The sequence below is a fragment of the Callithrix jacchus genome, chromosome 13 (assembly GCF_049354715.1).
Source record: "Callithrix jacchus isolate 240 chromosome 13, calJac240_pri, whole genome shotgun sequence".
Lineage (NCBI taxonomy): Eukaryota > Metazoa > Chordata > Mammalia > Primates > Cebidae > Callithrix > Callithrix jacchus.
In genome coordinates this window covers 19,324,833-19,344,775 of record NC_133514.1, presented here as the reverse complement: position 1 = coordinate 19,344,775, position 19,943 = coordinate 19,324,833, and the positions used below count along the sequence as shown (strand labels likewise).

Here is a 19,943-nt window from a genome sequence, read left to right as displayed (position 1 = left end):
TAATTATGTGCTGAACACACTATACCTGTATATATGGATTTACATATATTAATGCATTTAAATCTCATGATATATAACCCTGTCAGGGTCGGAAGCGGTGGCTCACGCCTGTAATCCCAGCAGTTTGGGAGATGGAGGTTGGCAGATTATTGAGGTAAGGACTACGAAACCAGCGTGGCAAACATGGTGAAACCCCGTCTCTACCAAAAATATGAAAATTAGCCAGGCGTGGGGGCGTGCTCCTGTAGTCCCCCCTACTTGTGAGGCTGAGGCAGGAGAATTAATTGAACTTAGGAGGTGGAGGTTGCAGTGAGTCAAGATTGCACTACTGCACTCCAGCCTGAGCTGGAAAAAAACCAAAAAACAAAAAACTAACAAACATGCCATCAGGTAGGTATCACGATTATACCCATTTTACAAATGACGAAAACTGAGGCACAAATAGGCTAGGTAATGTGGCTGAGTGTTACTAGCTGGTTTCACCCAGCTATCAAGCTGGCAGAATCAGGAATCCATGAAGTGGGGTTTTTAATCTGCCTCACAGAAGGAGGAATTGAAGCTCAGGAAAATCAAATGACTTGCTTGAAATATCACACCACGGGAAGGGACTGAGCCAGAATTCACACCCCTGTTATCCAGGCTCCAAACCCCACTGTCTCCAGTTCTCCGCCCCCGCCAGGCTGGTTTCAAGCTGCCTGGGCTCTCCGGCCATGACCCAGTCCGCTGTGCCCAGCTGCTCACAGATGCTCACTGAAGAAGAGAAACGAAGGGGGTTTTGTGACATGCGAGAGCTGAAAGGGGCTCTGGAGGACAAATGAAAACCTGAGACACAGAGAAGAGATTTAAGCTGCCCAGGGTCACACAGCAAGCACCCCTGCCCAAGGATCCATCATTTCCCCCACTTCCATCTCCTGTGCCTTATACTGTCACCAACCCACACAAGGCCACAAGAGGAATCCATTTACTCAAGCCCATGGGGGAAGAGAAGAGGGGTCCCCCAGTTTGACAGCACCTGTTTTGCGTTCAGCACCAGCGTGCTGTCCCGAGACTCCATTACTTGCACTGACACCCTGAGCATTGTCCCGCCCCCGCCGTCCCCCATCTGACTGTCTCAGACTCTCTCGACTCCACTCGGAGATGTTGAGGGCCCCTGACTTGGGTGTGTCCAGGCTTGGGTGTGTGCAGTGGGATGGGGTCACAGGTGATCTTCATGTAGGGAAGAGGCTCATGGGCTTGTTGAGCAGGAAGCCAAGGCAGGTTCCCGAGCAGGGTAGGACAGGAGAGAAGTATGTGTTAGAAAGATCAGACCGATGGCCGGGCACGGTGGCTCACGCCTGTAATCCCAGCACTTTGGGAGGCCAAGGCGGGTGGATCACCTGAGGTCAGGAGTTCAAGACCCACCTAGCCAACATGGTGAAACCCTGTCTCTACTAAAAATACAAAAATCAACCGGATGTGGTGGTGGGCACCTGTAGACCCAACTACTCAGGAGGCTGAGGCAGGAGAATTGCTTAAACCAGAAAGGCGGAGATTGCAGTGAGCCAAGATCATACCATTGTACTACAGCCTGGGCGACAAGAGTGAAACTCCATCTAAAAAAGAAAAAAAAAGAATCGGACCAAGAAGCTCGTTGGCAGGGGCTGGCAAGGGACCCAACACAGTGGACAACGAGAAGGGTTTGGACAAAGATTTGAGCTTGGAAAGGGCAAGACAAAAAAGTGCCCATCTAGCAAACCTGTGAGACAAAGAATGGAGAGGACTTGGTGGATTATGAAATATGGGAGAAGGGGGACCCGGATGTCACCTAGGACTGCAAGGCACCTCACCTGGGTGGAGATGGCAGGTGACAGATATTTGTCTAGTGGAGGAATGGGAGTCAGGGGTAAAAAGAGAGGAATTGCTGAGATTGTCCTAAGCCACACTGGTTGCAGTTGACCTGACAGTGGGACAGACTCAAGTCTTCCTGGGTCCCCAGACTGTGATCTCCAGGAAGGAACATGAGTTGTGAGTCAGCCCCAGGTGCTGGAGACTTGTCACACCTGCCCAGAACCTGAGTGCCATCCCTGTGAACTCCTGACCCCAGCCCCAGGTGATGCTGGGGATGCCCACGTCTCAGAAAGAAGGGAAGCAGGAGGAAGAAAGTCTGGAGACCATTGCCAGGCCCCCTGTGCGCAGCAGGGCAGGCCCAGGCTCCGTTTTCAATGAAACACCTTGATGATACTGAGAACCAGTTATGGGGAGGGAACTTTTTATTTGAAGCAAGTGAATCATAGCATTGCCCCTCAGTGCCCTGGTATCCTGCCACAAGGAGCATCACACCATCTGGGCACAGGGCAGGGCCACCCCTGCCCACTCCCTCTCCACTAGCCTGGCATCTCAGCAGACAGCAGAGGGCAGCAGAAGCTCGGCTCCCACCCTGTCCACTGAAAGACAGTGCTCCTAGGGGGGGCCTCTGTGGATTGGGGGTGCCAGGGCTGCAACATGCCCTCAGGACTGGCTCCACTCTGGGTGCCGTCACAGGTAGCTTGGGTGCTTGCAGCTCGGCCAGCTCTCGGATTCACCCAAGAGGCCTGCCCAGCTCTGGGGCCATGTCCCAAAGACAGGGTGAAGCAGGGGATAGTCCCAGGCTGAGGAAGTGACAGCTCCAGGAAGAAAAGCAGAAAGGCTTTCAGTTGGGGGGGCCTCTGTCCATGGGTGAGCTGGGATTCAGGACCAGGAAGGAAACGCCAAGAACAGAGGCAGAGAGAGCTGGAAGCTCCCCAGGCTGCTTCTGCTGCTGTTGTTATTGCTTTGGGCAAAGGGGCTTTGCCCCCAGGATGCCAAGCAGGCCCTCAAAAGCTGGCACCACCATTCTCATCCTTATCAGTGGCAGGGGGGCACGATGGGGGTGAGCAGAGGGGGTCCCCTCCAAGCAGAGAGGCAAAGTAACAGAGGCGAGCCCAGTGGGCAGCACTGATTCTGCATGTAAGCACATGTGCCCTGACATGTTTATAGATGGACATGGGGTGAGGATGGGGCGTGTGAGTGTGTAATTGTGTCCATTCCCATCCACATGAGCATGCAGACGGGGCGGGACAGGGCTGAGTGCACCCCAGGGAAGCAAGGGCAGGTAAACGACGCCTGGAGCACCGACAGGGAAGACCAGGGGGCAGAAGGAGAAGCAAGGGAACAGGAGGATGCGGCCCCTCTCGCTCCCAGCACCCTGCACCACTCATATGCATGAGACTGGGGGCAGACCGTGGGGAAGGCTGCAGAGTGCAGGGACTTGCCGGATAGGGTCACGGGAACTGGGCGCTAGGTGTCCCAGCGGTGCCTGGTGTTCATGCTGATTACAGTGATGACGCATGTCCCCCTGGGCCAGTCCACAGGGTGTGCCTGTGCACACCGGGCATGTGCATATGCCAGGGCACAGATGCAGGTTGGCCTCGTGTCTTCACACAGGCACACATGCTGCTCACAGAGGCCCCCACCCAACCTCCAGCTGCCACCCTGAGGAGCCCAGAGGCCTCAGCACCTTGCTAGGCACTGAGATCCACCACAACATGTCTGTACACCAGTGTCTGTCCCTTGAAGCTGGGGGCCAAGAGCAGCTGGGCGTCCCCAGCAGGCATGTAGCAGAAGGCCCGAGGGGCCTGCACAGCCAGCTCCTGGAACCGTACAAACTTCTGTCGCCCCTCATCCCACTGGTAGATCTGGGTGAAGGAGAAGTCGCTGCCCAGCGCCAGGTAGCGGCGGCCACCCACGAGGAAGGGCTGCAGGGCCAGCGAGCCCCGGGAGGGCAGGGCCTGCACCTCGGAGAAGCGGGTGCCCTCCCAGCGCAGGATCTTGGAGTCGCCGATGTAGCGGCTGAGGCACAGGTAGCTGTCGCGACCGGCACGAAAGTGTTTCACAGCCTGGGCATCAGGCACCTGGGTCACCTCACCCTGAGCCACAAACTGCTTCTGGGTGCGACTCCACTGATAAATGACGGGCGCCTGGGAACTGCTGGACACGATCAGCCTCGGCTTGCCCTCACCGTCCACAAACTCCAGGTCTGTGTCGCGGTGCCAGGGGTGCAGCGCCTGGTGGGAGTAGAAGCCATTCTGGTGCCAGCGGTAGAGGCTGGTGGCACCTGCCTTGGAGCTGTCGGCCACGGCAAAGTACCAGTCACCATCGATGCGGAAGGCCTCTAGGTCATTAGGCTTGCGCACACGCTGCGGGTCAATGTCCTGCAGCTTGGTGAAGCGCGTGGTGTTGGGATCCCAGTGGTAAATGTAAGAGCCGCCAAACAGCTGGGCCACGACCACATACAGCTGGCTGTCCACCACCATCGGCTTGCAGTGCACTGCAGAGGGGGCTGTGCCAGGACAGGGGCAGGCAGCATCAGGCAGGTGGGCAGCTCCCACTCCATCCCACCCCCTCAGAGAAGGCCATCCCTTCCAACCTTGGACCAGGACCAAGACTCTGTGCTATACCATTCCACCCACACGGAAGTTCATTCACTAAGCACTCAGTGCTTTCCAATTGATTCACAACTGATGCCCAGTTGTATATCACCCTTGTTCCACCCATAACCCTAGGGTTCAAATATAAGCTGACACAGCCCAAAATAGGTGTCCCTCGATATTGACTTGTTGCTTAACCTTAATGTCAGTTATTGAATTTTTATGGTGTGCAGGCAGCCACTGTGCTGAATGTAAGCACACATTACATTGATGAGGAATCCAACACGTTGGAAAGGACCCTGTGACTTTTGTCTGTTTCACACAAAAAGAAACTGAGGCTCAGAGAGAGCAAGTGACTTGCCCAAAGCTACCCCACTGGCAGTGGCCAGGCAGGGAAGGGAGGAAGAATTTGAGTGGATCCACAGTCGGGAGAGAAATCTTTTTTTTTGAAATGGAGTTTCGCTCTTGTTACCCAGGCTGGAGGGCAATGGCACAATCTCGGCTCACTGCAACCTCCGCCTTCTGGGTTCAGGCAATTCTCCTGCCTCAGCTTCCCAAGTAGCTGGGATTACAGGTACGTGCCACCATGCCCAGCTAATTTTTTGTGTTTTTAGTAGAGACGGGGTTTCACCATGTTGACCAAGATGGTCTCGATCTCTTGACCTCATGATCCGCCCGTCTCGGCCTCCCAAAGTGCTGGGATTACAGGCATGAGTCACCGCGCCCAGCCCGAGAAATCTTAGGTATACCCAAGACTCCTTGCTTTTTGCATAACGGCGCATAAAAACACAACCTCCCAAGAGTTCTCACTTTTGAAAGGGCTTTTATGTACAAGAATGAGTGCCCAGGTGCACCCATACTCACAATCAGCTTCATCAGAGCCCTTCTCGGACACCAAGCACATGAAACCATGCACTGCCCACCTGTCCTGGGGTCTCCAGCTACTGCCCAGCATCTCCACCTTGACATCCCCAACTCACCCCTCTTTCCTTCTCACTACCACCCCACCTTTCTCCCAAGAGAAGTTTTCGCAGAGCCTCAGGCTCTGGCAGTCACTGCCTAAATGCCTTCTTTGGGCTTGGTCTGCCCCGCCCAGATGCTAATGACCCCCATGCCACCCCCCAGCTCCTGCTTTTCCCTCAGACTCTCCTGGCCTACACACCCACACAAGCACCATTCAAGGTTCACAACTCACAACTGAGCTCCATATCCGTCACTGAGCCTACCCTCTTCCTCCTCTGTTCTTGGTTTCAGCTGTGGCTCCACTAGTCTCCCAATCCAGAAACCTGGCAGTCATCCCTAACACCTTTCTCTCCTCCACTCGCCCCTCCCTGATCAGTCCCCTGGTCCCAACAAGCTTCCTTTCTACTTCCTCATAGTGTGTATGTAGATTGGTGTTAGTTTCTCTTTAAATGTTTGATAGAGCTCACCAGGGAAATTATTGGGGCCAGGAGGTTTTTTGGGGGGAAGGTGTTTTGGGTTTCCTTTTTTCTTTCTTTTGTTCATTTTTTTTTTTTTTTAAAGACGGATTCTCACTCTGTCACCCAGGCTGGAGCGCAGTGGCATGATCTCAGCTCACTGTAACCTCTGCTACCTGGGTTCAAGTGATTCTTCTGCCTCAGTCTCCCGAGTAGCTGGAATTACAGGTGCCCGCCACCACTCCCAGCTAATTTTTGTAGTTTTTTAGTAGAGGCAGAGTTTCGCCATCTTGGCCAGGCTGGTCTTAAACTCCTGACATTGTGATTCAACTGCCTCAGCCTCCCGAAGTGCTGGGATTACAGGCATGAGCCGCTGCACCTGGCCCTTTGTTTTTTTCTTTAATACTGATTTCAAGTTCCTTAATGGAGATGGGGCAATGTAAGTTTTCTGTTTCATCTTGTGTCAGTTTAACCCTCCTTTTAAATCTCTCCTTCCATCCTCACTGCTACTGTCTCATGTCCAGGCTCCAACACCCCTCTAGCAGACAGGCACATATCCCCCTAATGTTCTGCCCTTGTGTCTTGCCCCACACCTAGCCTTTTCCCTTGCAAGAAGCTTTCCAAAGTGCAGACTGGATCACACATTCTGCCCAAACCCTGTCAAGGGTTCACCCACCTTGAACCTTATCCCTTGTCGTACAAGCTGCTTATGATTTGCACACATACACACATTCACATACTAAGGTACCACACACCTCCTTGACTTTGTTCATGCTTTTCCCTCTGCCAAAACACTCTATTTTTCTAGCTCCTAAATCTCCTCCAGCCTTCAAGACTCAGCTCAAACTCAGTAGATCCAAAACTGAGCTCAACAGTCACTCCTGTCTCCTCCTCCTCATTTCCCAGTTCATCTGATGATTTAAGTGAGAAACCTGGGCATCACCTCTGAGTCTTCCCTTTCTTTTATCCTTTAAGACTCAACTTAGATATTGCCCTACACCAGGAAGCCTTCCCTGATTGCCCAGGATAGGCCTGTCCTTTGTGCTGCTAAGAGCATCGTGTTCATATCTCCCTTTTTAACACCTGCCTAGCATATGGATGTTATCTGTGTACATATTGGCCTCCTTCCAAAGACTGGAAAGTTTTTGTGGGCAGAAGCTATGTCTCATCTATCCCTCTACCTACAGGAACTCAATGGAGTTGAATGATGAAGCCCACTCTCCCTCCCCCTGGCAAGGGCCAGCAGAGCCAGGTTGGGCACAGGTACCTGGGATTCTATCATAGTCTCGAAGCTGCCGCTCGACATAGTCCCACTTCAGGATGGTGCAGGCACTGACACCTGGCTGGGCCAGAGCCAAATAGAGGTCGCTGGAGTAGAGGAAGGGCTCAGCTGACACTGCTGGGAAGGACAGGGTCTGGTACAGCACGAAATCTGCAGGAATGAGAGACGTGTGACTCAAGACCAGAAGGAGAAGGGAAGGGCTGCGTGGGTGACAGTGGTTGCTTGACTGCTGCTGCTGAGTGTTGTGGGACAGGGTGGGGAGGGTTCATGACTGTCAAGCTGCCTTGGGGTAGGCATGGACTGACGCCCAAGGCAGGGGCACCTCCTACCGGTGGTGATGCAGTCGAACTCCCGCAGGGGCAGGTCCTGGACCTTGTGCTCCTGGAAGCGGGGCGGGCTGGCGCAGTAGATGGGCGCCACCGTGGTGTTGGTGTGTGCCAGCCACTCCACCAACCACTTCACCTTGCAGTCACAGTTGAGGGAGTTGCCCCGCAGATCTCTGCATCATGAGGGCAGAGGAGGGGGCACAGAGAGGGACAGGCTCTCAGGGCTAGGCCCACCCAGGCCCTCCAGGTTTCCATTAGTAGAGCTGGTCAAGGCTGCTTCGAGTCGCTCACTTGCATCTTTGTACTGATTAGAGAAAAGTTGCGCTCTGGCTGGATGCAGCTCCACAGACACGTGTGGGCTTGGCCAGCAGTGTGGAGCCAGTTTCAGCCCTTGCTGAGCTCTTTGGCCAGGTTAGTTTTTGCAGTGTGCAACTTGCACAGCTATATGTTTCATCCCTGTTTCTCTAAGCCTCCCACAATCCAAGGCTTTTATTTTCTTATAAATATGATAAATGAGTGTGGCTATGCTACATACTACTATGTGCTGTATATATACTACTATACGCCACTACTCACTCAAGACCTTCAAACACTCCTCCCTCATTGGACTTTAATGTAGAGTCCAGTCAAAGATACATTGAAAGAGCACATGTTGGCTGGGTGCAGGGGCTCATGCCTGTAATCCCAGCACTCTGGGAGGTCAAAGTGGGCGGATCACTTGAGGTCAGGAGTTCAAGACCAGCCTGGCCAACATGGTGAAACCCCATTTCTACTAAAAATACAAAAAAATAGCCTGGCGTGGTGGCTCATGCCTGTAGTTCCAGCTACTCAGGAGGCTTAGGCAGGAGAATCACTTGAACCTGGGAGGCAGAGGTTGCAGTGAGCCGAGATGGCACCACTGCACTCCAGCCTGGGCAACGGCGTGAGACTCCTCTGTCTCCAAAAAAAAAGCACATGTTTTTACTTATTTTTTGAGACTGTGTTTCACTCTTGCTGCCCAAGCTGGAGTGCCATGGTGTGATCTTGGCCTACTGCAATCTCTGCCTCCCTGGTTCAAGCGATTCTCCTGCCTCAGCCTCCCAAGTAGCTGGGATTATAGGTGCCCACCACCATGCCTGGCAAATTATTGTATTTTTAGTAGAGATGGGGTTTCGCCATGTTGGCCAGGCTGGTCTCAAACTCCTGACCTCAGGTGATCCACCCATCTCAGCCTCCCAAAATGCTGGGATTATGGGTATAAGTCACCACGCCCAGGCTTACAAAGCACATTTTTAAAACATACACACATGGCGTCTCTGGTGTGCTTTCAGAGAAACTCCAGTTTGGAGAGCTACCATCCGTATCTAACTGCACGTCGCCTTCTCAGGGACCCCCAAGACCCAAGCCCTCCCAGCCTCTCAAGACCTCATGGCCATCCCAGTCCTGACTCCCATGCTACTCCCTCCAGGGATGCACCCTCTGCGGCACTGTTGGAGGAGGCAGCACTTGGGCCTTACAAGTCGTTCAGGATGTCCAGGGGCCGAAAGATGTCTCTGGGCAGTGTCTGCAGGTTATTGTTGGCCAGCGAGCTGCAAGAGAGACCTCTGGGTCATCTGAAGATCATGACCACCGCCAAAGCCACAGGAGAGGTGGGGCTTCAGTGAAGTGTGTGAATGCGTGATGTACTCACAGGTGAGTCAAGGACTTGAGTCCTCGGAAGGTGAACTTGGATAGGGCCCAGATGTCATTGTTCTCAATGAAGCTAGGGAAAGCAAGAATGGGTCTCAGTTGTCACACAGAATGCCAGACCCCCAGCAGCACTCGCCCTATGCCTCAGCCTAGATGTCAGCCCATGTCCCCAAGACAGATTTCCAGATGGAGTCTGGCATCATCAAGCCGGTAGGGACAGGGCATCAGGTAGGGTGGAGGCAAAACGAATGAAACGACCTCCTGCTCAGGCCCTGCCATCGTGGGATGCAAGAGCTATGGCCTCCCATCATCGCCCCATCCCAAATCCTTCTCATCCACTCCCCACCCAGACCCTTGGCCCCCCAGGCCTGGGGTCCCCCTCCCTTCTGCTTTCCCATGGCCCCCTTCCGTCCCACACACAGATATTGCAGGTGCGACAGTCCTGTGAAGGCGTTGTCACCGATCAGCGTAAACTTGTTGGAGTTGAGTAACCTGCGGAGACAAAGTTGGAATTACAGCTTTCAAGGGTGTGCCTGCTGCCCCAGCCCCCAGCCCGCTGCCTCAGCCCTGGGCTTCTCCAAGATCTGGCTGCCCTGCTGCCACCTGTAGGGACCCCATAGGGAACCCCTGGGCCACCTGGGCAACAAGACCAGGTAGGAGCCTGTTCTAGCCCCAGAAGCTCCCAGAGTCCCTGTTGGCTCCTAAACATGCGCCAAGGCAGGGCTCTGTTGTCAAATCGGCTCCTGGCCCACCCCCATGGCATCTCCTCTCCCTGTCCCCCACCGTCACTCTGTCCCACTTCGACCCCTCATGGACAACTGTCCCTCATGGATGGCATCTTGTAGAGTTCCAGACACTCCTGCCATCCCTTTCTTTCAGCCCCCAGCTCTTTCTGTGATCCCTGATTCCTGGGGTCACCTGTCTCTAAGATGACTCCACAGTGCCCACCTTGGGTACTGACCCAGAGGAGCAGAGGAGCAGAGCCCATCCCCGATCCTCCTCCCCCCCGTCTTCTGTAAGCCGTCTCTAGCTTTCCTCCTGTTGCCCCTGACTCCCATGACTCCAGGCTGCCCTGCCTTTTGGGTACATCCTTTCAGAACAGAAGCAAGGGATACCTGCATCTTCATCTCCAGAGGCTGCTTCTGTCCACTCTCTCTCTGTCTCCCCAGCCCAGGATCTGTCCCCTTCTACCATCCCCACAGTCCCCCCAACCCTTCCCCAAGGCCCTGTTCATACAAGAACTGCAGCAGTGGGAGGTGGGCAAATGCTCCATCCTGGATCTCTGAGAAGGCAGCATTCACCAGGGTCCTGCGGAGACACCCCAGTCAGTACTGTGGGGGCTGCAGGGACTGTGCTGAGGCAGGGAGAGGTGGACAGGGAGGGAGTGGCTTTTATACTCACTCTGGAAACGCCCCATTTCACCAAGCTTCCTTGGCCCTACCTGTGTGTATTTCCTTTCTCCCCCCAAATTCACCCCCTGCCTTCCCCATGGTTCTCCCCTACTGCCTCTTGGGGCACCGATGGCCCCAGGCTCAGCTTCCCTCTTAGCCAAGAAAAGGTTCCATCACCCGCACCGTCGTCATCATCATCCAAACACCCACAATGTGCTGGGTGCTGTTGAGAGATGGGGCATGGGGGGTGGTGGCTGGCATCCTGGTCCCCAAGGACCTCACAGCCTCTCTGGTTCCACAGACAAGGGGAGCCCTGAGGCTGGCTGCTGCAAGTGACAGGCTGGCTGGGCTGGGTGCCGAGTGCCTGGCCAGTGGCAGGCATGTGCCCCGAGCCAGGGTGCTGGGAGGGCATAGCTCATTCCCACCCCGCCCTGCCTGCCACCCTCCTCCCGCATAAGGAGCCCTCCTACCCTTGGTGTGACATCACAGACAGGGGCCCACATGCTCGTGTAAACAACCCCCCCAAGTCCGGAGCCCAGCACACAGTAGGTCTCATTGATGCTCCTGGCAGTGATGATTCATTCTTGGCAGTGAACTCCTGCTTTTCCCAGCCATGGCGGCTGAGCCTGCAAAACTGCAGGACTCGCTGCCCACTGGTGCCTGGAATCTCCAGTCCTGAGGACCCCTGCGGTCCCCCTGGTCTCTACACTCTGAAGACTGGGAGCAGGGGTTCTCCTGTCCTCTCCCAGAGCTGTCATCGGCCTCCTCTCCCTCCCCACCCCCCAAGGCCAGGGTTGGACACTCACAGGGAGATGACCTCTGAGGGCAGGTTCCTGGGCACTGCCTTGGAGTCCACGCAGAAGGCGGTGTCCCTGGTGCAGGAGCAGCTGGGCGGGCAGGGGGGCGTCTTGGGGGGCCTCTTAGCACTGACTTGCAGCGTGAGGCAGAAGCCGAGCGCCAAGAGCGCCAGCAGCCTCAGCTCCGGGCCCCGCCTGGCCCGCAGCCCCGCCATGCTGCCCGCGAGCTCTCCCCGGGGCCCGCGGCCACGGCCCCCGCCCCGCCGCTCCCGCAGCTGGGCCACCCCGTGCGGGCTGGCACCTCCTAGCCACCGGCAGCTGCTGCGGCAGCCCGGGGCACGCCGGCGGACTCCTCCTGCCCTCGGGCGCCGGCTGCGGTCCCCTCCCCTGCTCGCTCCCGCGATCCGGCTCGGAAAGAAGCGCGGAGCACCGAGCTGGAGCCGCAGCCGGGGCTGACCGCACCGGGTGGATGCGGACTGCGGCGCGGGCGGCGGGGGCGCGCGCGGGGCGGCGGGGGGAGGCCTGGGCCTGGGAGTCGCCGAAGGGAGGAGTGGCCGCTGTGTGCTCTACCAGGCGGTCTCTGGGGCCATACGCGTGTGTGGCTGCGCGTAAGTGAAAGCATGTGAGCGTGTTCTTGTGCCTCCGTGTGCTGGGCACGACCGTGCGCGCCGGTGCTCACCTATCTGTGCACGGGCACATGCACACACCGCCTTGTGGAGGCGCTTCGGGGTGAGGGATCCCTGTGCTTCTGGGTACCTGGGTTTCTTTGCATGGAGAGACACATCCCCAGGGCAGAGCCATGGGCATGTCTTGAGTGACAGACGCATATCTAAGTTAGCAGGCAAGATTAGAAGCACAAGGGCGTCCTGGAGGAGTCTGAAGTGTGCTTCTAACTGGATTCACATGTTTTTCCACGCGCCGCTGAACAGCATGTACCTTTGTGTCAGCATGAGCTGAGAAGGGAAATGCAGCCTCTGGAGCTGGAGTGGGACTATGTGGAATTCTGGAACGTTTCTCACTGCTCAGCCACAGCCTGTTGGAGTTGGCGAGCGCGTTGGATGTTTTCCAGTCCAGCCCTTTGTCTAACAAACGAGGAAACTGAGGCCCCCCAAAAGAGGCTGGCTAAGCTTGTTATGCATCTAGCATGTGCTCTGTACTTTCCTTACTTCATCCTCTCCATCGTTTGAGGCAGGCGATAGTAATTCCCTTTTACAGACAAGAAAAGCGAGGCCTGTTACACGGGAAGAAAAGGTATCAGCAGGGATTTCCGCCCACTCTGCCCAACTTCGCCATTTACGGTCGTCCTTCTATGTGGGGCTCTTCCTAGTATGCCCCTGGGAGACGAGAGGTCCTTGTGAACCCTTCGGAAACTGTCTGAGGTCAGAACAATTTTCCTAATGTTGTTAAGACATGATTCACCCTTTTCACTTCTATTAAGCCCCACATTGAAAAGATTTCCAAAACTAAAGCAATGACACTCCTCTCTAATTTTTTTTTTTGCTTTGTAAAATAGTTATATCCATTAAAAATATGATTTAGTCGTAACATATAATGGGTTTATTACTGATATTTTAAATTAATATGCAAATAAAACTTTAATTTCTCAGCAACTATCAATAGATATTTCCCACATAAACAAAAGCTCTTTAGGGTCCTCAGTACTTTTTGAGAGTATTGAGGGGTCCTGAAACCAAAAAGCTTGAAGACTGCTGCTCTATACCACATTAGGTCCCCGTTGAAGGGGGTTGACTGTCCTAAGAGCTCGTGGGCTCAGGGCAAGGGAAGGCTGGCTGTCAGCTGCCTGGGCTCCTAGTCTCGTGCCCTTTCCACATCAGTCCAGGGAACGGAGACCACTGGCTTTAAAATGCTTCCCCAGCTGTCCCCGGCCTCTGCCAGCAGGGGATTCTCTGGTCTGAGCTTAAGTTGTGTTCTCCCAGCCAGGGATGCCCCTGCCCTTTGATGTCCACTTGCTGCCACACATCCAGCTGCCCTGCTGCCCTCCCCATGCCAGCTTGTGGGGAGGGAAACAGTGGGGGTAGGGAGGTGGCTGGGGCAGCTAGGCAACTGTCCCCACCCGTCCCTGGCACGGCTCTGCCCAGTACACAAAGGGCAAAGTGAATCTTGTCCCAACCACTGCAGCTGAGGGGCTGGAGGAGGAAATGGGGAGGCCTATGCAGAAGGGGTGGCCACCGTGTGCTGTCCATCACCCACGACTCTCGGAGGGGGTCAACCCAGAAATAGAGAGGGCAAGTCTGTGCTGTATTCTTGGCTAGTGAGAGGTGCCCGAGAGTACGAAGTAGACGATGCTGATGATGATTGGATTTCACACCCAGGATGTCATCCAGTACTCACAACAGTGTGGTGAGGTGGACAGCTAGGACCTGACCCATTTCACAGACAAACATACTAATGCCCAGCAAAGCAGATTGACTCCTGCTGAGTCCCAGAGCTGGCCAGTGGAAGCACTGAGACCTTCACATATTGAAGGCGAGGACTGCCGACCGCTGTTGGGGTTGGTCTCATTGTCGACTATCATTAAGTGTTGGCTGTTTGTGAGCTTCCTGCCCAGTGGCATGTTCAACGAAGCCTGCAGGAAGCATGCTCCTTTCCTTTCCAGGGTCCACAGTTGGGCTGGAAGATAGAGCAACAAAAAGCACCCATGTCACCGATGAGAACATTTGTGTGTGCCAAATGCAGGTGGAAGGTGCCACAGAGAGGCTGAGGATTTCAGAGGGCACCATGAACTGGAGTGAGGTCACAGAGCAGGTGCCATTGGCTCTTGGCCTGTTTGGGTGGGTGGCATTCAGAGAGATGGAAGGCTAGAATGCAGGGTTCATGCCTGTAATCTCAGAACTATGGGAGGTTAAGGTAGGAGGATCACTTGAGGCCAGGAAATCAAGGCTGCAGTGAGCTATTAAACGGCGATTGCGTCACTGCTCTCCAGCCTGGGTAACAGAGAGAGACCCTGTCTCTAAAACAAACAAACAAAAAAATAAATAAATAAAAATAAAACCAGAGAAGTGGAGAGGGATTGGAGGTGGGCTTTCACAGAGGGAGAAATGGCTTAAGTAAAGGCCAAAAAGTGAGAAGGCTGCAGAGAGGGCTGGTATGGAGGAGGGGGAAGGTTGGCACACCCAGCTAAAGAGCAGACTCTTGTGTTTCCCTCTCCAAGGAACCCAAGACCTCCACCTGGTTGGTGTGAGCCTTCCGGGAAGCAGGCACCCTTCCCCAGCCCTCAAGCAAGCCAAAACGCAGGTTTAAGAAAGAAAGAGGAGAAGCAGCAGCAACAGCAGCCACAAAGCCTGTGACAGCTACAGCCTAAGGGTAACAAGCAGGGGATACTGAAGGCCTGAAGAGCAGAGGCTTCTTTCAAAGAAAGAGACCCCTCTCCCAGCACCCAGCGATGACAGCAAGCCCCACCCACAATGCCTGCTAAGAACAAGTCCCACATGAGGACAGCATGGCCCCCTCCCCGAGATGCCCACAGGGACCCCGAGATGCCTGCAGTGCTTGGCTCTCCCACTGGCCAGCTGCCCACATGGCTCAGGCCCAGTACTCGTGAGTCAGCTGATCAATCCCAATGTTGCCAGGATGATGGGGGCGAGAGCGGGGGCCCGGGGGGAGGGCAGGGGTGGGCACTGCGGGAGAGCTGTCTCCTACATCTGGCACCTGCACACAGCTGAGGCTGAGCTGAGAGGACACTTCTCCGGGCTCCCCCGCATCCTGGCACCCCTCCCCTCCTTTCACTGTCCCAGGACACTCTCTGGCTGCTGGAGTCTTAGGCAAATATTTAAAGGGGCAGCTAGGGGGTGAGGAGGGTGGTGGGAGCAAACACTTCCTTCCCTTTCTCCCTTCCTGTCTCGCTTCTCAGGGGCTCTCAGCTCGGATGCCATGCTATTAGGCAACCTGAGGACTGAAGACCCTCCAGGTGGAGAGGGAACAGGGGAACTCATGACCGAAGGGCAGGGCTCAGGTGGGAAGAGGCCAGGACAGGGGACAGGAACTGAGGTGGCATGTTAAAGGTAAAGGATACGAGCTGGTTAGGCGTAGTAGTTCATGTCTATAATCCTAGTACTTTAGGAGGATGAGATCACTTGAGCCCAGGAGTTCGAGACCAGCCTGGGCAACATGGCAAAAACCCAGCTCTACAAAACATATGAAAATTAGCTGGGTGTGACGGCATGTACTTGCAGTCCCAGCTACTCGGGAGGCTGAGGTGGCAGGATCACCAGAGTCCAGGAGGTCAAGGCTGCAGTGAGCAGTGATCTTGCTACTGCACACCCGCCTGGGTAATAAAGTGAGACCCTGTCTCAAAAAAAAAAAGAAAGGAGGTTAAGAGAGCAAGGCCTAAAGAGGGAGGCGTGGACTCTGCCTCAGTCACCTGAGTTGGGAGGTGAAGGGACTTCAGAGACCACCTGGCCCAAAGAGTGAAAGGGAGCTGAGAGGAAGGGTGAGTCAGCCCAAAGTCATGGGCAGATGTGGCCTTATGAATACGCAGAGATGGCTTTGGGGAAAGCAGTACGAGAGAACGGAGAAGGAGACTGTCCCAAAAGTTGATCATATTTGGGTGAGTAGCATTCTCACAGCAAATTTAGGATCAGAGGATGTAGAAAGGGAGTCTAGAGGGGTGGGGTGTAGACCACAGGGTGAGTGGCTGATTCGAGGATAAGGAGACTGGGAGCCCACCAGTGACCAGAGCCAGCCCTGTGTAGGGCTGTCCAGGTGGAAGAAAACAGTGTCAGACCTGGAATCTGCTATCAGCACAGTCTGCAATTGACAGACATGCCCACAGCAAAGAAGGAAGCACTGCACATGAGTAAGAGCTTGCCACCAGCGGGGACAGAGTTTCCAGAATTAGGAAAATAATGACTGGGGGCAAGTTTGAGGTTGTTACTAGATGTGTGGGAGGAGGCAAGGTGAGAGAAAGAGTGCTTGAAGTGGGAATTCGGCCCTTGCAGGGAAATATACATTTATGAAATACCCAAAACTGACATCAAAGCACCTCCTGCCTTCAGCGAGTCCCCTCAGAATCTACAGGCACTGTCTCCAGAACCCGCCTCCGGGAGCACATCCCTAGTCATGGAGAAATTCTTTTGGGAAATGTGATGGTCAAACCCTTGGCCACCCGAGAGGTTCAGGCTGACAGAAGAACAAGGAAAGCCACAGGGGCAGGTGCCAGCAAGGAAGGCAGGCATGCCAACAAGATACCCACAGTGAGAGGTGCAGATGCCCCAAGGGCAAGTTTGCTCAGCTAACCCAGGTTTGCTCTTGCTGGGGCTAAGAGGACTCATGTGCCAGGGCCAAGGGCCCTTGGGGGCTCTCACAGCTGGCTTATCTGGGCTTTGGTTCTGGAGGGTCAGGAACAAACAGGCTTCAAAGCCAAGGTCTTGGCTGGCACACAGGGGGCCTGGTCCTTCACCTCTGTCCTCTCTCCCTACCGACACATATAAGGCCCTGGTCACACCTGGAGGAGGAGGAGAGGAGAGCATAGCGCCTGCGATAAGATGGATGTGGGCAGCAAAGAGGTCCTGATGGAGAGCCCGCCGGTGAGAGAGAGCAGAGAGAGAGAGAGAGAGAGAAAGAGAGAGAGAGAGAGAGAGAGAGAGAGAGAGAGAGAGAGAGAAAGAGAGAGCGAGAGAGAGAGAGAGAGAGAGAGAGAGTGTGTGTGTGTGTGTGTGTGTGTGTGTGTGTGTGTGTGATGGGCCCTGCCTCCTCTAACTTCCCTGCCCTGTTTCCTTATCCAGATCCACTCACACAACTAACGTAGGGCTGTGATAAGTCAGCATGGGGACACCAAGACCACTAAGCCAGAGACCCTTGGGAAGCAGTTCATGGGCCGAGAGCCACTATAGGGGTTGATGGAAAGGGCTGTTTGTAGACAGCCCCAAGCAAGAAGTCATGAAATACACCAGAGGTCAGGGGATACTTCACAAAGGAAATGTCACTCCTACTTAATGGGGGTGATCACTTGGGGAACAGAGAGGGGCTGGCCATGGCTGGGATGCCAGAGGGCTGGGGTAAGCGCAGGAAGAGACAGGTGAAGCAGGCTCTCTGGGGTCCCTCAAAACTAGACCCTGCTTCTCAGCTTCTGTGTGTCTGTGTGTTTGGTAGAATCCAGGCCTTCTCCTTCAAGAAGCCTCCTCTAATCTCAGCCCTTCCCTGCCCATCTGTCACATCAGCTATCCAGCCCTAGGTGGCCATAGGAGGGTGTCCAGCTTGTGCAGGGAGAGGAGGGGATACCCTCATGACCTCACGCCGGTCTCCCTGCCTGCCCCACCCTGTCAGGACTACTCCGTAGCTCCCCGGGGCCGATTTGGCATCCCCTGCTGCCCGGTGCACCTGAAACGCCTTCTCATCGTGGTGGTGGTGGTGGTCCTTGTCGTCGTGGTGATTGTGGGAGCCCTGCTCATGGGTCTCCACATGAGCCAGAAACACACGGAGATGGTGAGAGGTGTGGGATGGGGCAGCAGTGGGGCACAGGACATGCCAGACAGAGGGGCTGGGTGGGATGGGCGTTAGGAAAGTGTCCAAGGGGAGTGGAGGGGAGGCAAGGGGCACAGCTAGAAGGAAAGAGGCAGGAACCAGGTGGCAACCCAGCCCAGGCTTTTCCACAAGGCCCCTGTCCTGCAGCAGGACAGCTGACTCCCTCCATCACCTGGTTCCACTCAGCCTCCCTGAGCTCTCGGGAAAGAGGGAAGCACATCTGAGTACAGAGGTCTCAGTATGTGGATTGGTACTGCAGGCTGATTAGGAAAGGGGAAGACCAGGCAGATCTGTGCGCTTTTCCCAGGTCCTGGAGATGAGCATTGGGGCCCCGGAAGCCCAGCAACGCCTGGCCCTGAGTGAGCATCTGGGTACCACTGCCACCTTCTCCATCGGCTCCACAGGCCTCGTGGTCTATGACTACCAGCGGGTGGGTATGCCGGGACCTCCTGACCCTGGGATTAATGACAAGACTCTGCTAGAGCCACCCAGCTAGGCCACTTCACATCCATCTGTCCCCTCCTCCAGCCCTTTTTGCCTGAACCCCTCCTAGTATGACTCCTGTGCTTAACCTAGACAGATCTGGCTAAGGATCTGGATCAGGGAGGGAGCAGGGCAGGAACCCCCGAATGATCGCCAGCATTCTGTGTCCAGCTCCTGATCACCTACAAGCCAGCCCCTGGCACCTGCTGCTACATCATGAAGATTGCTCCGGAGAGCATCCCCAGTCTGGAGGCTCTCACTAGAAAAGTCCAGAACTTCCAGGTATGTGTGTGAGTGAAAGGAGTGGGCTGTCTCCCTGCCAGGCCTGCTGGGAGGAGTGTCTGAATGGTGGCTATTTGTCGTCTGTAAAGTACCGTTCCTCGTGGGCTGTGGACTGACTATGCCTCTCCATACTCCCCTGCACGACTCCTTTCCTACCCACCCTGCTGCCAAGCTGCTGGGCTCAGGTGAGCCCACTCACCACCTGGGGGCTTCTGACTCCAGCACAGTCCCCCTTTCCTGGTGAGGAAACAGAGGCTCAGAGAGATTGCCTGACATGCCTGAAGTATGACAATCCGGGCTGCACATGGGATAGAAACTCACTTCCCAGATTCCAAATGGAATGCTTTCTGCAGGCCAAGCCCGAAATGCCAACCTCTAAGCTGGGCCAGGAGGAGGGGCGTGATGCAGGCTCAGCACCCTCCAGAGGGGACTCCGGCTTCCTGGGCATGGCTGTGAGCACCCTGTGTGGCGAGGTGCCGCTCTACTACATCTAGAACGCTTCAGGTGAGCAGGTGTGATCCCAGGGACCCTGATGAGCAGCGGAGGAGCCCTCGGGCCACCTGCGCTGAGCAGTGGAGGAGCGCTCAGGCTGACCAGGCGCTGGGGCGTCCACTGAAGCCTGGTCATTCAGGGAGCTCAGGGGAGGGGAGGCTCATACCCGTATTTCCCACTACCGGGAACCTCTGTCCAACCTCAACGTTCCTTTGCTTCACAGGGTCAGTGGAAGCCCCAAGGGGACAGGAAACGCCCAGAGAAAAGGGTCTTTTGCAACTTTTGCAGACGGGCAAGAAGCTGCTTCTGCCCACACCGCGGGGACAGGCCCTGGAGAAATGGGAATTTGGGGAGAGGATGGGAGTGGGCGGAGGTGGCGCCCAGGGGCCGGGGAACTCCTGCCACAACAGAATAAAGCAGCCTAATTGAAAAGCAAAGGGTCTGCTTCCATCTTCCCGCAGGACGCAGTGCTGCCCCGGCGGCGGCCGGCCAGAAAGGGAAGGGACTTGAGGGAGCAGAGAGGGGTTTGCCATTCTTCCTCTGTCTCAGGGCACTGAAGGACTGGGTCCACCCCGGCGGGGTAGAGGGACTTGCCGGGAGCCATCCACGGGCTTTCGGCGCCCTCCAGCGGCGTCTCGGGAGGAGGGAGAGACGCCGAGACAGCGAGAGAGAGCGCAAAGAGCGAGACGCGAGAGAGCGAGGGTCCGAGAAGGGGAGCGAGGGAGACGCGGGCTGAGAGACCGACCCGAGGCGGGGGCGAGGAGCAGGGGCGGCGCGAGAAACTGACAGCGTGTCCCGCGGCGGGGCGGGGGCTCGGCCGGGCGTCCGCGGGGGACGCCGCCGCTAGAGGGCACATCGGGAGCGGCAGCCCGCCAGGCACCCTGGGGGACCGAGCTC

At 55.6% G+C, this 19,943-nt stretch overlaps 2 protein-coding genes and 1 long non-coding RNA gene across 4 annotated transcripts; 2 read left to right on the top strand and 1 right to left on the bottom strand.

The window, feature by feature from the left end:
* Positions 1-2,231: 2,231 nt before the first annotated feature.
* On the bottom strand, positions 2,232-11,777 carry LGI3 (leucine rich repeat LGI family member 3). 2 transcript variants are annotated; one of them, XM_002756854.6, is made up of 8 exons: positions 11,316-11,777; positions 10,355-10,426; positions 9,539-9,610; positions 9,120-9,191; positions 8,947-9,018; positions 7,454-7,623; positions 7,110-7,274; positions 2,232-4,336 (listed from the first exon to the last, which is right to left on the bottom strand). In XM_002756854.6, the coding sequence occupies exons 1-8, from the start codon at positions 11,519-11,521 to the stop codon at positions 3,519-3,521; spliced, it is 1,647 nt and encodes a 548-aa protein (XP_002756900.1). In that variant the 5' UTR covers positions 11,522-11,777; the 3' UTR covers positions 2,232-3,518. The 2 variants fall into 2 exon arrangements, with proteins under 2 accessions (XP_002756900.1, XP_035125954.1); XM_035270063.3 differs by lacking the exon at positions 10,355-10,426 and having other exon boundaries at positions 11,316-11,662.
* A 31-nt stretch (positions 11,778-11,808) lies between these two features.
* On the top strand, positions 11,809-14,630 carry LOC144578938 (uncharacterized). The gene is made up of 3 exons (XR_013525535.1): positions 11,809-11,914; positions 13,924-14,072; positions 14,479-14,630. It is a non-coding gene; the product is annotated as an uncharacterized LOC144578938 (long non-coding RNA).
* A 2,148-nt stretch (positions 14,631-16,778) lies between these two features.
* On the top strand, positions 16,779-19,483 carry SFTPC (surfactant protein C). The gene is made up of 6 exons (XM_017963705.4): positions 16,779-16,852; positions 17,592-17,750; positions 18,097-18,219; positions 18,444-18,554; positions 18,908-19,058; positions 19,270-19,483. Exons 1-5 carry the CDS (start codon positions 16,811-16,813, stop codon positions 19,046-19,048), a joined length of 576 nt encoding a protein of 191 aa, XP_017819194.3. The 5' UTR covers positions 16,779-16,810; the 3' UTR covers positions 19,049-19,058; positions 19,270-19,483.
* Positions 19,484-19,943: the final 460 nt, after the last annotated feature.

What these genes read in the sequence shown, in the direction of transcription:
- LGI3 (XM_002756854.6), bottom strand. Translation starts at nt 11,521, where the DNA reads ATGGCGGGGCTGCGGGCCAGGCGGGGCCCGGAGCTGAGGCTGCTGGCG. An exon ending in CCCTCAGAGGTCATCTCCCT is followed by an intron (nt 10,427 to 11,315) that starts GTGAGTGTCCAA and finishes GTGTCTCCGCAG; the next exon opens with GACCCTGGTGAATGCTGCCT. An exon ending in CTCAAGTCCTTGACTCACCT is followed by an intron (nt 9,019 to 9,119) that starts GTGAGTACATCA and finishes TCTCTCTTGCAG; the next exon opens with CTCGCTGGCCAACAATAACC.
- SFTPC (XM_017963705.4), top strand. Translation starts at nt 16,811, where the DNA reads ATGGATGTGGGCAGCAAAGAGGTCCTGATGGAGAGCCCGCCG. An exon ending in TGGTCTATGACTACCAGCGG is followed by an intron (nt 18,220 to 18,443) that starts GTGGGTATGCCG and finishes TTCTGTGTCCAG; the next exon opens with CTCCTGATCACCTACAAGCC. An exon ending in GAAAAGTCCAGAACTTCCAG is followed by an intron (nt 18,555 to 18,907) that starts GTATGTGTGTGA and finishes TGCTTTCTGCAG; the next exon opens with GCCAAGCCCGAAATGCCAAC.